This window comes from Mastigoproctus giganteus, chromosome 9, assembly GCF_048544385.1.
Source record: "Mastigoproctus giganteus isolate SK-2022 chromosome 9, ASM4854438v1, whole genome shotgun sequence".
In the NCBI taxonomy this organism is placed as follows: domain Eukaryota; kingdom Metazoa; phylum Arthropoda; class Arachnida; order Uropygi; family Thelyphonidae; genus Mastigoproctus; species Mastigoproctus giganteus.
Genome location: NC_143583.1, coordinates 223,698,967 through 223,713,434, shown reverse-complemented (window position 1 = coordinate 223,713,434; position 14,468 = coordinate 223,698,967). Strand labels below are relative to the sequence as shown.

Sequence of the window (14,468 nt, the reverse complement as noted above, 5' to 3'; positions counted from 1 at the left end):
ATAGTCATTTTTCATGCTTTTTAATGCCGAGTTTAAATCTTCATCAGTGATAAAGAGATTAATGAGGATATCATCTTTAACAGGTGTGAAGTCAGGAAATGAGGCAGGTCTCAATGTATCATTTGTTTGAATTCTAGAAAAGTGTTTGGCAAACTCTTGAGCAATACTGAATTCGTCAGATAAGAGAATTCCATCTGCGTTTCGGAGTTGTAACTTTCTACTGGTTATGTTCTTATGCTTCATGAAATTCCAGAATGGTTTGATATCTCTGTGAGTAAGCAGACTATCCTGAACTGACTCTGTATACATGTTGTAGGAGTTTAATATGAGAGTTTTCACTTCTTTGCGGAGTTGGCTGAATATTTCATAGTATTGACTGTCACCTGTTTGCTTATATTTGTTTCTGTAGAATTCTTTGGATTTAATTTTACGTATTAGTTCACTATTATACCAGTGCGGGTAGGTAGAGCGTGCGGTAAGATGGGATTGAGGAACAATGTCAGATATAACTGAATGGACACAGTTAATCAGGTTGTTGGTGAGCACATCGATGTCATCCATAGCGTCAGCGAGCTGCTTGTCTACGTTTCTTAGAGCTAGGTTGAGCAGAGGCCAGTCAGCCTTTCTGAAATTGAATCGAGGAGTGCGGGAGCTGCATTTGAAGTTATGAGAAGTCACTGTGATGTCAAAAGTAATTGGTGAATGATCCGAGTGAAATATGGGGTTGTCGGTGTGAACATCTATATGAGTAGAGGAAAATATTAGGTCGAGGTAGGCATTTTCTCTGGTTGGAAAGTTGCAAATTTGTTCCAGACCATAGCTGTGAAGCATATTAAAGAGAGCCCTAGTCTGCAGTGATGGAGAAGAAGATTCTAAATTGGCCATTTGACAGTTAAAGTCACCCAAAACCATTGCTATGTCGGCAGATTGAATTAGTGGGAAGATTGATTCCAGCGAGCTTTCCAAGTACTGGAGGTCTATATTAGTTAAGGGAGGTGGAAAATAAAGCAATACTATTAAAACCTTTAACTTGCCAAGATGAAGAAGGCAGTATACTGATTCAATATTTGTGAAATTTGATGCAGTTTCACAGAGTATATGGTTAGAATGTATAATAGCTACTCCGCCTCCACGAGATCCTCTGTCCTTTCTATGGATTGTATATTGTCCATCTATAATCTCCTGATCATCAATATTTATGGAGAGCCAGGTTTCAGTGAGCAGGTAAATGTCGTAAATATGTGAGCCTTGGATTGCTCTGGAGTGGTTTAGGTTGCTAATTATACTCCTGCAATTCTGAAGGTAAACACTGAACAGTTGGGATCTGGGGATTCTATGACGAGAGGAGAACGTAGTATGTGTAGATAGCAGGGTATCTGATTGCTATGCCGGTGGAGAGGAGATTTTGGACTCCCTTGATGGTCTGTCCGTGAAGCGTTTTACTAGAGCCCCTGATAAAAGGGATCTTAGATTCAACACTTTTTCTGTTTGTGATGGAAGGCATGTTATTATAAAAGATGAGTAGGCGGGACATCGTGTCTTCAGAGAACGGACATCTACTCCGAAACCATATTCTTCTTTAATTAGGTTGATAAGATCTTCAGATTTAGTGGAGGGTCCAAGTCTAGAAAGAAAAATTCGGTCTTTTGTGGGAATAATTGTGATATTATACTTGTGTTTGAGTAACTGAGATTTTTCTGCAGTAGTTACATTCTGTGTTTGATGAGTTATGGCCGGAAGCTTGGAGAAAGTACCTTGAGATATAGATGCTTTAATATTTTCTGACGGTTTGTTCTGTTTTGATCTTTGGTGCGATATTTGAGACTGGCAATTAGAAACAGGTTTACTCACTGTGGCGGCAGATCTACAGACAGGTTTGCAGACCTCATTAGATGTGGCAGCAGTTATTTTTGCATATGTTGCCTTAACTGATGTTGAAGAGGATTCCGCTTGGTGACTCTGAGCTTGTGAAATAGAAGTACAGACAGAACTGTTCCGCAGAGGAGAGTAGGTGGGAGGAGTGGTTCTATTTACATCAGAAGAATCATCTAACAGAGTCTGTTTGGCAATAAATTGCTCAGTTGAATGACTTGAATCATGAATGTTAGCAGGCTTGGGCAAGTTAATATTTGCAGCAGTAGAACTATTGAGGCCGGTGGAAGGTGAAGATCTGGTCTCAGTACTGAGGGCATCGTCAGTTAATGAAGAATTCGTATTCACTTTGAGCCCATTGGTGTCGAGAGTAGGTTCAGAATTCTTCCTAGCTTCCCTTAAGTGGCAAGACATAACTGATGTGAGATTTTTAATTTGGGCGTTAATGTTAGAAATTTCAGCCTGTTGATTAGCTAATATTGTTTTTATACCACAAATCTCCGTGTATAGCTCGCTGTTTCCTTCATTGAGTGTATTAGAATCCAGGAGAATTTCAGAGTTTGCAGTATGAGGTGCACTGATTAGATGAGTTTGAATGAGGATTTTCTGCATAGTGTTAAAGAGTAGTTCCTGGAATTCAGTTGATTGCAGAATACCAAAGGTTGGATTCAGAGTTTCCTTAGGGAAGGAGTTAGCGCTGAGATCTTCTGACAGCACAGATGTTTGAGTTGATGCATCTGAGATTTGATGCGACAACAAAGAAGGATTAGAGGCTTCATCCATGTACGATTCAGAGTCGGTATTTCTAGTTATTGGCATGATATTTGTCTCAAATGTACTAGAGTATGGCATTTCAACTTTGTTAGCCGAAGAGGAGGAAAGTGACTCAGGTTCCGTGCTGTTTGGCGTTGCAACAGTTATAGGGCTTTTCTGAGAATTTCTGAGTCGACATCTATCACAACAGAATGATTTCCGCCGACTTTTATTTAATTTTTTCAGGTCAGAATGTGTACAGTCATTGCATATTAATTGTTTGCACTCAATACATTGGACAATGGGGTCAGAGCTGGTCCCACAGATGGTGCAGACGTTAGAATTTTGACAGGAGGTAGTATTTGTCATATTGAATTCAGTTACTGTAGTTTTACTAGATAATTTAATATCACCACAGTTGTGGTTTAGCAAGCAATAGGCACTGTGACCAGCCGGTCGCCTTAGTTGCCCTGCAGTGAAATCCACAGGGAGCAGGGGACTAAGTAGGGAGGGAAGAACAGAGCGGCTAGGCAAAACTCTAATGCGTGGTCAAGGTCAAGTGTCTGTTGGACACATGTATAAGTTGAACTACAAGATAAATAATTCATTTGAAATGAAAAGAGTACTGGAAATTGCAGACACGTTAATTTGCTTATCATCTGGATCTGTTTCACATTTATGTTTTGCAGTTACAAAATCTTTTTTCTTCACGTTCTCTGCTCTCAGGCAGGTTCGGGGCTCCATCGACGCCATTGCTTCTCTATCTTGCGCTGTCCTTTTAATTCCTGCATAATTTCCTCTTACAATCCATCATTCCAATTGTCCTTCTTCCAATAGTTCTCTTCCCACACATCTAATCTTCGATCACTTTCCTCAACACGCTTTCTCTTCTCAAAACGTGTTATATAAACTAATTTTGTCTTCTTGGTTCTTTTAGTAACGTTCTCTTTTCTAATTTCCTCAAAATCTTATTACTCACTCTGTCCACTCATTTCACCCTTTCCATTCTCCTCCACACCCACATCTCGAAAGCTTCTAGGCGTCTAATCTCCTCTTTCCCAGTGTCCATGTCTCGGAGCCATATAGTGCAACAGTCCTTATTAATGTGCTCACCATTTGCTTTCTTACTTCCTTCTTGAAATTTCTTCTCAACAGTTCTTTTCTGTTACTAAATGCCTTCTTGCCCATTGCAATTCTTGTTTTCATTTCTTCCATGCTTTTTCATTTTCTGTCATTATGCTTTCCAAATATTATTATTATTATTGTTAACAGCTACAAAACAGCAAACAAACGTGCGTGAGGGTGCAGCTACAAAGCATTATTACACAGCTTCAAAGCAGAAGCTTGGCGTATACATTTCCAAAGTAAAGAGAAAGTAAATGTACATAAGAAGACTACTCAATTGAAATGTTAAGTTGGACTCATCCGTCCTATTTAAGTGAACAGGTAGGAGTCAGGCAGAGCACTGGTATTTCTTCACACGCACATTACACAATCCGAGTCTTAGAACTTGCAAGAAGAGTCCATTTTAAGTCAGGTACCGGATGAGGTTAGCAATTTCAGTTGCCTCTTGAAGTGTCCGGGGGTGTCAAATATCTCCACATTTGCTTTGTTCGTTGATCTTGCAGTCCTTCTTATAGAAGTTATAGTATCCATAATTTGTTCTCGCATAGGATGGGGCGCCTCCGTAGCCAGGTGGGAAGGAGCAGCAGTGCGCAGCACACGCTTCTTGATTAGACCGGGGTTCGAGCCCGTCACCACCAAATACGGAGGATGCGGAAAGGTCAGGGAATGACCACCGCATATTCCAGGAGCAATATGGCCTTAGTTGCTAATGCTCCTAAAAACCAAAAAAGAAACAAACAGACAAACAGCATAGGATGGTTTCAGCAGTGGATGGTTTCTTAACGCTCTTGTCGGAGCGTTGAAATTTATTTGTGAGACGAGATGAGGGCAATTCAGGGTACCATTTAACAGCTGGTTAAGAAGGAGTAAGTCGGCTTTGTCTCTTCTTTCTTCCAGCGTTTCGAGTCCAAAGAGTCCAAACACCACTCTTGGTAGGATTTCTCATTGTATTCAAGGCCACTTTTAAAGCAGACGTACTGGATTGCACTTTTTTGAATATTTTAAATTTCTAATTTTTGGTAAGCAACATGTGGGGACCAGACCTGTGAGGCAAATTCTGCGGCTGGTCTAACATAGATTTTGTGTTTGTATCTGTCGAAATATTATTCCATCTAATGTTATATTGATTTCTTCTTCTTGGCCACTTTGAAATTAACATTACCGTGGTGTTTCCGCTCTTAATCTTCATATTGTACTCCTTTATTGCGCTCTTCAAAATGTCCGAGAGGTTCTGTAATTTTTCCTCATTATTAGCAATTATTGTCCAACCCGAGAGGCTCACATTTGGTGAGTATGGGCTTGGCACACCCAGGGTCCTGAGCTGGATGTCATCAATCTTCTCGTTCTTGGTGATTCCTTTCTTCTCTCTCTGTCTCTCTCTCTCTCTCTCTCTCTCTCTCTCCTTCCCTCTCTCTCTCTCGGGGTATTAAAGAATTTTTTTTTTTTTTTTTTTGGCTGGTGCAGCATAAGCCTCAGGCTTCCTTCCACCATATAGCTAATAATGTCTTTATGTTATCCCCTCCTACTTTTACACCTCCTTTCTACTCTTGTTTGAACTCTTTCATCGCAGCTTCTTCTTCTTACGAATTGTGTAGTATGGGGGGACACGGAACATCTTTGTCTTACACCCCTACCAATGGGAAATCGGGGAATATTTTAAAGAAAATATAAATGAGGAACATTCCAAAAGATTCTCGATTCGGCTAATAATATGGCCGCTATCGCTGGCATCGAAGCTTCGTGTTTCAGGAGAAGATCAAAAAGACGTCATTTCGATTTTGAACGTAGAAAGGAGGCCTTTCAGGGTTGGCGACAAAATTTCAAAATTAAATTTTTCTTTCAAATTATGGACGCAGCAATTTTCTCGTAAACTGAAAGGTTTGCATAAATGAAAGAACGCGGAGAAATATTTAAACTATTTCCGAATTAAAAGAGTGGTCAGTTGACGATTTATTAAATCGTTGCAAAGATTTGAAGTGACATTGGTCGTAATGAGTCCGATATTGATGGTGTAGCGTTATTTGAGGAATTGAAAGTACTTCCAATTGATGTTACTCCGTTTGAAGGGTTCTTAAAAACGATTTTACGGATACATTTTCCAAATGTATCGGTCGCATTAAGAATTTATGCAAATGAGGGGTGCCCAAAAAAAGGCTTAAGTTCTTTAAATTGCGGTGTTCAGAGAGTAGGCTCCTGCTCGGTGATCTGATTGAGGCGTTTAAGGCTTTAAACAGTTCGAGCGAGTCGAATGCCGATGAATTCTTCCTCTTGTTCAGATTACACATTCAGATTAAGAGGGAAACAATTCAACTTGAGGAAAGACATTTGTAGAACAGAAAGAAGGAAATTTGTCTTTAACCGGCGAGTGGTTGATTGCTGGAACTAACTTCCATCCGTCGTTGTGCAAGTTGGTAGCTTAAGTAAATTCGAGGAAGGATTGGACCATCTTTTGGAGCGGATGAAGAGGAAATGGGTTTTTCTTTTGGCCGATGCTCCTTCTCGCATCACATGCCGCTACTGATGCCGACGCCTTTTCTCAATTTACCCCTTTCCGATGTGGAGGGTGAACGGAGTTTTTGAAATTAATCGGAAAGATTTACGATCGCCAATGTGTGAACGACGACTCTCTAATTTCGATAGAAAATAATTTTTCGGATCAAATAAAGAAATGAAATAAGAAATTCTTAAAGCGAGAGAACATTAATTCTTTTAACCTTTATTTTATTATTGGGATTGAGTACGATTACGGCGATTTAGAATTTAAAGTTTATTTCCCGAATGATTTTGTTATTTTTGTTTCTGGTTTCGTTATCCCCGAGATACGTTGTACTTCTTCTCTTTTTCGATAAACTTATAATAATTGTTTACTTCTTATTTTGTTTTTTTATCGAAATATTTTGGGGCAGCAAATTGGATTTCGCTTTCTGGCGGCACCGACGCGCACTTCTTAAGGTCCATCTTAAGAAGTGCGCGTTGACTTTAATCTGTGGTCACGAAGCCAAGGAAAGTCGGAGTACTTTCCCTTCCCTCCTTCGAACTGATTTCAGTGGGTGGAAAGGGAGTTGTGCCGTTGTGGACAGGTTCGGTTCGGCAAATAGCTGTCCAGAAAGGGCATCGTATTGTTCAATATTGAATTGTGCGGTTAAATAATTGGGGGGGGGGAGAGAAATGGTCTTCAGCCGTTCTCTGGCTAAATGTTGACTTCGCGCTCGAATCGTTTCAGAACTTCCTTTTTGAGACGTCGCGCACGGAACGCCTTTTGATCTTTTGGTTGGTGAGGAAGGGAGAGGATTCGTAAAGAAGCGGTTTCTAAGTTCGATGGCGGGGACTCCTCCACTTCAGTTGGAAAGAGCGCGCAATGAAACTATCCACCCACCCCGATCTTTCTCGTTTTCGTTTGTGACCTACGCGAACCCCACGGCCGACTTTTGTTCTGGGCGTGGCTGGCAATACTCGTACACGAGACGTTATTCCGTCGTAAGGGAAGGTCGTCGTGTACCTGGAAGAAATGAGTGAGCTCTTCCGAGTCGCACCCTCGATGAGCGTTTTGTTACTTCCGGCGGCCACGTTTCTATCCGAAAGCATTTCAAAGTTCCCTTTGACCGGGCAGCGCCGAGTGGGCAACATAAAGAGGGTCGCCGTTGTCCTTTACCGAATATGAATCGCCCGAAACCGCAGGAGGGAACGTGCGAGATTTAAAATTGATATTCAAAACGCGGCTCGCTCGTGTCTCACCTGAAGTTGGTGCGCACGCTTGAGCCAGACAGAATTGTCATATTGGTGGGCGTGGAACAATCGGTTGCCAGAATGACCTCGTCAGCGAGTGGACACAGAGTGCGAGCTGAAGAAAGTATCGCCACGAGGGTGCATTAGTACACGTGCTTTGAGTGACCGGGGTTCAAGCCCGTGACTGCGTAATACGGCGCTGTTTCTCGCATTCTCTGTATCTTGTGAATTCCTGACCGGACTATGAACGGAACAATTTTTTAATTACGACGAGAGAGTAACCCCACCTTCGGCCCTTAACCTGCCAACTTAACTGAAACCTTTACTCCATTCCCTAACTTCGAAGACCCTGCGAGGCCCCCTTCATCCGTGGTGCCCTCGCCACCACCACCGTTTCACTCTTGCCGTTCTTCTCGATTTTCAAATCGGCATATTTTAAAATGTTTAAAATGGCGTTCCTTTAAAAATATTGAGTTGAATCTTCGTGGTCCGCACTCACTCACATTTTAAGCGTTTAATTATTTTAATTTCTTATCCGTTTTTTAGCGCGCATCAGAATCGTGTTCAAATGTTTTAGAAGCCGCGCGTCGAAGTTTAAAGAAAAGGGCACGAACACCCTTTTCACCGATCCGTTTTTAGAAATCGAAACCTTCTCGGTCGGATCCTCGCTGGAACCTTCATCCGCTGTCGTGCCACTTTCGATGATTTTTTTGAAATTTCCGTTAATTGTTGAAATCTGAAAATTTCTTTGTCTTCGCGACACCCGACAGTGCGTGGCTACGGGGGTGGTTACAACGTGTCAGTATTGGCAAACTTATTTACAAAATCTTTATTCGCGGTATTTTAAAAGTCATTCAACGCGCAATTATTAAATTGTCGTTGCGTTTGAATCTGCCGCCGCTGCACCTCACCGAGCAGTTCTTCCCGCCCCATCGTGTTTACGCGCGCGCAGTGTCTCTTGATCGATCCGGGTTCGAATTATTACAGATCGCACCCGCATTTGCTGGGAAATGCTCACGTGCGCAGATTGTCTGTAAGTATGTATTTGTATTGGGCGGCACCTGGAACGTTAGTTCATCTCCGCCTCGTTAACTTATACAACTATACAAAGATTAAATACTCTACAAAAGGAAACCTGAACAGATTGAGGTACACACAGATAATTTCAAAGTAAACAATGAAAGTAATCTTTTCCATATTAACATAAAAAAAAAAACAACAAAAAAAAACAACAAGTTCAAAGAAAATAATTAAGGATAACAGTACCATTCAACCGACAAAACTTTGCACAAGCCCAGAAGCAGGCACAAACCTTAAAAACAGTTGAGGTTAAATCCAGTAAGTCCTGCAGTCATTAGTAGCAAAGTCACAGTTAATCACCAATAACAAAGTCACAGTCAGTTAACAGCCATCCGAGCAAAGGAGCACAGGAATTTTCATCGCCTAATTGAGTTATAGTTGTAGGACACTTGTAGAGTTTAAAAAAAAAAAAAAAAAACACAGCACACAAGTCCAGAGTTGTAGATCTTGTTGAGAAAATGGACGTCATTGCAGTGAAGGTGAAGAGTCTTGAGCTGAATTTGAAACATTCGCAGATGAGGTCATTGCAGAAAGGATTGCGAGCCTTTTATTGAAGGTTGCCTTAGCAAAATCCTGAAGAGCGCGGTAACTCGTGGCATTTGATACAAAATTAGGTTCCAATCCTGATGAAAAGTTGGGAATTGCATTCTGCAGAGTTACTCGAAATTCATTGTATGAGGGACAAGAGTACAACACGTGCTGCCAATCTTCCACACCGCCACAATGGCGTAGGAGACAAGCGAAATTTAAACAATTTCTTATTTAATGATCCGTGTCCTGATATCAAATAGGAGGTAAACAAGTCAAGGCTAAACCAGACTGTAGATTTTTTATCCGTAAGACAGTCAACTTCAGGAAAAAACTTACGCGTTACACTGCCCAGTGTTGTGCCATCCCACCTACCCTGCCACAAGTTGATCAACTCTTGCCAAATTCTTTGTCGTTCGGGTTTAACATCGATTTGAGTGTTAATAGAAATACCAAGGATATGAGTGGGAATCTGACGTTTCAGGCGATAACATAAGCCTCTGAAAATTACGTAGAGATCGAGTGGTAACGTCCCGGCTAAAACCTGTAAAGCAGGTGTTGAAACTGTTCGACAAATCTTCAAAATACAAAGTAACATTGTACGCTGGATCGACATCAATTTTGATTGAAATTGTACAGTCCGCACCCTATGGAACCAAGCGCCAGCAGCATAGGCAACCATAGGGAGAAACACAGAGTTATAGTAGATTCTTAAACATCTTCTAGAAAGACCCCACTCAGTTCTAGAAACTCTGACAAGAGCGCCGGTGAAATTTCTCATCTTAATTTGCAGATTGGATAAATGAGGGAGAAAGTTTAACTTGCTGTCAATAGTTATTCCCAAAAGTTTAATTTCCGTTATTAGAGGTATTTGTCTGTTGTTTATTTTAACTCTTGGCGGTCGACGAACATCCAATTTAGAGCCAAGGATCATAATTTTTGTCTTGGTAGAACTAATTTTTAGCTTATTTTCAACTGTCCATTGTTGAAGATCAGATAGAACTTTCTCAGCGGATATTTCAATAGAAGACCTTGAATTTCCACCAACAAGGACTGTCAAATCATCCGCATATGCCATGATCTTCACGTTGTCAAAAGTTCGGGTAATCCAACCTTGCAGGACAAAGTTCCAGAAAAGTGGTCCCAAAATTGAGCCTTGAGGACACCCTCGAAAGACCTCACGCAAAATTTGTCTGTACTTAGATCTGGCGGTGATAAATCTGTTAGAGAAATAGCTCTTAATTAGAAGATAAAGTTTCTGGGAACATTCGGCATGACGTAAACGTTCGAGGGCACTTTCCCACCAAAGGGAATCAAAAACACCCTCGAAGTCAATAAAGATGGCAAGAGTATACTTGAAACTGGAGTGTTCGACAGAAGAAATGAAGTCTACAAGGGCGTCCTCGCAGGACCTTCCAGGAGTGAATCCGTATTGATTAGGCGCAATTAATCCCCATTCGAATAACAAGTTGTTTAATCGCAGGGCAATTAAACGTTCTAATAGCTTACCAAGGTTGGCCAATAAAGCTAGTAGAGATTTTCATTAGAAAATCGGAGGAATCCATTTGGGAACTTTTTGACGATCTCCATCAGATGGCTTCGGGTCACGGTAACGAGTGCCACTGGACGTTTGCATGCAGCGCCAAAAAGCGTAACAGGGGGTTGTGCGTGTGACTGTGGTCGGTTTATTGTAAAGTCCATTCCTTAAATATTTCTTGTTTCCTTCATATAGTGCTTCCCTCGTGGCTCTGTTCCTGGAGTCTTGTCCGGTGCAATTGGTTGCAGAAAACGAATCTTTCCTGTTAGGTGCTATAAAATATAAAAATATCGCAAACTTAACTCCCCCCACCCCCCAGCGTATTGATGTTGAAACCTGCGAGTTCATATTTTCGTTAATATTTTCAACCGTCCTTTTAATGTTTTTCTAATTCTACTTTTACTCCCTTCTGGCCAACCGGCTGTACGGGGGTGAAAGCAAACTTAACAATAAACTGACGAATAATGTTTCCATCCTAACTCACGATCGCTTCTTTTGTTTCTTTCAGGGGCGTCGCCCGAAAATGCCGAGGGACCATCTCGTCAGCGTTGCGAGTCAGTGGGGCCAAAGCTGGACGATCGTGCCAAAAGCACCGACTGTGACGTCAGACAGATGATGAAAAACTGCTGAAAACCCCGCTGGTGAACCCCCCCCTCCCCAAAGAAGGTCAACGTTTCCTCTTCCACTGTCCGGCGGATGGCGTTCGCCGACATGAATGGTTACCTGGCTGCGGTTAAGTGGGGTGACGAGGGTTATTACCTGAAGGAATTCGTCGAAAAGTTCAAGCTACCCCAAGTTGCCAAAATCATCAAGGGACAGTATTTAGGACTCGGGGTGCCCAGTTTGCCCTCCCCCTCTCTCAGCCAAGTCGTCCTACTAGCGCCGGGTGGGAAGAAGCTGAAGGTCGCCGCTCAGTGCGTCAAGTTCAAGGACAATCATCGGGTGATCCCCGTCGGGCCAAAACTTGCCATCCCTGAGAACTTCGACGGATGGTTCGAAATCCTTTCGGAAGACGGACGCGCTGTCCGCAGCATCGACACCATCGCCGAACTGGCCAAGAGGTTCCCGAAGTCGTGTGTGGTGAGGGAAAACGTCAAGGCGATTGTGGTGAAGGGTGAAGACGCGATGCCGGAGAAGACCAAGACGATCGTTGCCGGAGAAACTCTCGCGTTGGTGGGTGAAGTGGTGGCCTCTCCCACGAGGAACCGAATCCCGGGAAAGTTCCTCAGTTGCTGCACGTCTCGAGGCGAATCCGTGTACCTGAGCTTCGACCAGAAGGGGAAGTTCAGCGCAGTGGCGGGCGAGGACAACATCTCCGGAGTGCACACCGTCAAGAATTTGATCAAGAAAAGTTTCCCGCTCATGGTGAGGCTCGTCAATGGGAAGCCGCCTCCGGGCCTGAAGTCCTCGTCGCAGTTCGTTCCGGAGATGAGATTGTACTCAATGTTTGAGGAAGACTCTATCGTGGCTCTTCCTCTGCTCAAAGACAACACGCCCCTCGTTCCCTTGCCTCCTACAGCGCCACTCAAAGTCCAAGCCCCCAGGAACGCAGACGCCCTGATGAAGCTGAGAGAGTACGCGAACATGACGGACAGATGTCAAAGGTTACTTCAGGAGGTCGCCGATCGAATCCAGGTGTTCGATATTTCGCTGAGCAAGGAACTCCGAATGAACGCCAACAGAACTTCGTCTTCGTACCGGTTCTTGAACCCCCGCAGGCAGAAGAGGACCCAGGGCCAGTCAGTCAAGAGAAGCCTCTCCGATCCCCAGGGGACCACCAAATTCGCGATTCCTCTGCAGCGCGGAATGTCCATTCCAGCCGACCCGAGCGTGGAAGGCGGCGGACGATTCAGAAAAGACGACGACGCGGGATCGGACGACGGCCGCTACGAAGAAATTGACCAGATTTACGACTACGTGCGGGGCTTCGCTCCCCTCCCGGAAAAGATCAGAAACGAGTTTTTAGGGGAGGACAAAAAGCCAACGTCCGTTTTGCCGCAGGTCGAAGCGCCGCCTTCGCCATATGCGTCGTTGACCCCCATCGCGAACTGCGAAACGAAAGACGCGGAGAAGACGAAGCCGGACCCTCCCCCGATAGAAACCATCCCCGCAAGGAGGGTGTCGATAGGCAGCAACGCCTCCCAGCGGATCACGGTCAGCATCGTCAACAGACCGAGCCTGAAGAGGGACGACAGAGTGCACGTGGAGCACATCTACGAAAAGATCGGCAAAAAAGGTGACGGAAAGAAGTGGGCGGAAAATAACCAGAAATTGGGCACGAGGTCGAACAGCTCGGGGAGGGTGTTCGCGCAGAACAACGCTACTCACCACAGCCGCCCAGCCTACGGAAGGCTGTTCGCCAGAGGGACCGTGCAGCCGCGGACCGTGACGAGGAATCGGTTCCTGAAGCACCCGAAGAGCGTGACCCTGCCCAAAGACTCCGCACCTTTCAGGACCACGAGACCAAAGACGTGCCACAACAGCAAGGTCCTGACGACGTCGCCCCTCTTCAACATTCGCTACAAGTCCCTGACGAACATCGCCGTCGACCTCACCGACACCCTCGACTCCAAAAACTCGGCGGAACAGACGTCTTCCGGTTCGAGCGGTTCGAAGGACACGAAGGACGACAAGCGGCGCAGTAGGAAGCTGTCCAGGCCGAAGTCCCTCAGCAACCTCCTGTGGGACGCGAGCCGCGTGGACAACTACAACAAATACAACTTGGTGCAGAGCGACCTCATCAAACTCCCCGACAACCGGAAATACATCGTGGCTCAAGACAGCGCCCTCTGCAGACACAACGCGGGGACTCAGAGCAGCAAGAAGTTGGCCACGCTCTACCTGTGACTCTTCTTCCATCAGCAGAGCGACTCAAAGGGGGCATCGCCAAAATGCATTTCTCTTTGCGATTCATTTCCGGTTTCTCCAAAAAGACGCGTCGGTTCGGCCTGCAACTGAAGGTGTGCGAAGGAGGATTGCTCGAGCAGTGAAGTTGAGGAACGCGATGGACGAGTGTCTCGGTGGTCGAGGGATCTGGGTGACCACGTGACAGCGATCCTGCAAGGTGAGACGCGTGAGTCTGCACCCATCCACGCCAGACCGAAGAAATAAACTCCGTTTTTTTGCGACGTCATCGAATAGCTCGCGTCTGTAGCGTGCGGGTCGAGATGTTCCAATCCTTGTGATACGTGACCAACCCAGGAACTCAGAGTTGCGCAGTGGCCGCTTCCCTTGTGATGTGCGCCATCTTGTAAATACGGTTTCAAGTTTGTTTTTTTTTTCTTTTTTCCTGTTGCGCTGACTTTTTTTAATGCAGGATTTTTGATGTAATTTAACTGCGTTTGTTTTTCTACAACTGCTAGTGCGCTGTTGCAGGTGTGTGTGTGTGTGTGTGTGTGTTGGTGTGTCTGTGTTTGTGTGTACCAAAGCCGTTTTCACCTTGATCCAGTCCATGTACACGCGGAAGCGCAATAAAGCGAAGTGTATCGAAGATCTCGTTTCATTATTGGGCACACCGCCAACGACACACACACTCGTTAATAAACGCGAGTGTTCTTAGCAGTCCCTTGGGTTCTGGGCCCGTCCTACTAATAACTTGTCCACTCAGTGTATATGAACGGAAGTAGGTGTACCTTAACGTTCACAGACACCGAGTGGAGCACGAAGCTATCGGTGGAAGAGAAAGAATTCGCTAAAAAACGCGAAAGGTGAACTTCGGACAGTACGGAGCATGTGTCCCGCATTTACTCACCAACGACGACATCGTAAATAGGACCAGGCCCGGGACGAGATGAAATCCCAGCGCTCGTTGGGAAACGTTGTCCAGTGCAGCTGCTTGATCGTTTAC

General features: G+C 44.4%; 1 protein-coding gene across 1 annotated transcript in view; it reads left to right on the top strand.

The window, feature by feature from the left end:
• Nucleotides 1–13,479, top strand: part of LOC150081133 (uncharacterized) — an 83,633-nt gene extending 70,154 nt beyond the window's left edge. The window contains exon 2 of the mRNA XM_090381295.1: nucleotides 11,130–13,479. Coding sequence (XP_090237421.1) covers nucleotides 11,318–13,468 — 2,151 coding nt within the window. The 5' untranslated portion in view covers nucleotides 11,130–11,317 and the 3' untranslated portion in view covers nucleotides 13,469–13,479. The remainder of the gene's footprint in view (nucleotides 1–11,129) is intronic.
• Nucleotides 13,480–14,468: the final 989 nt, after the last annotated feature.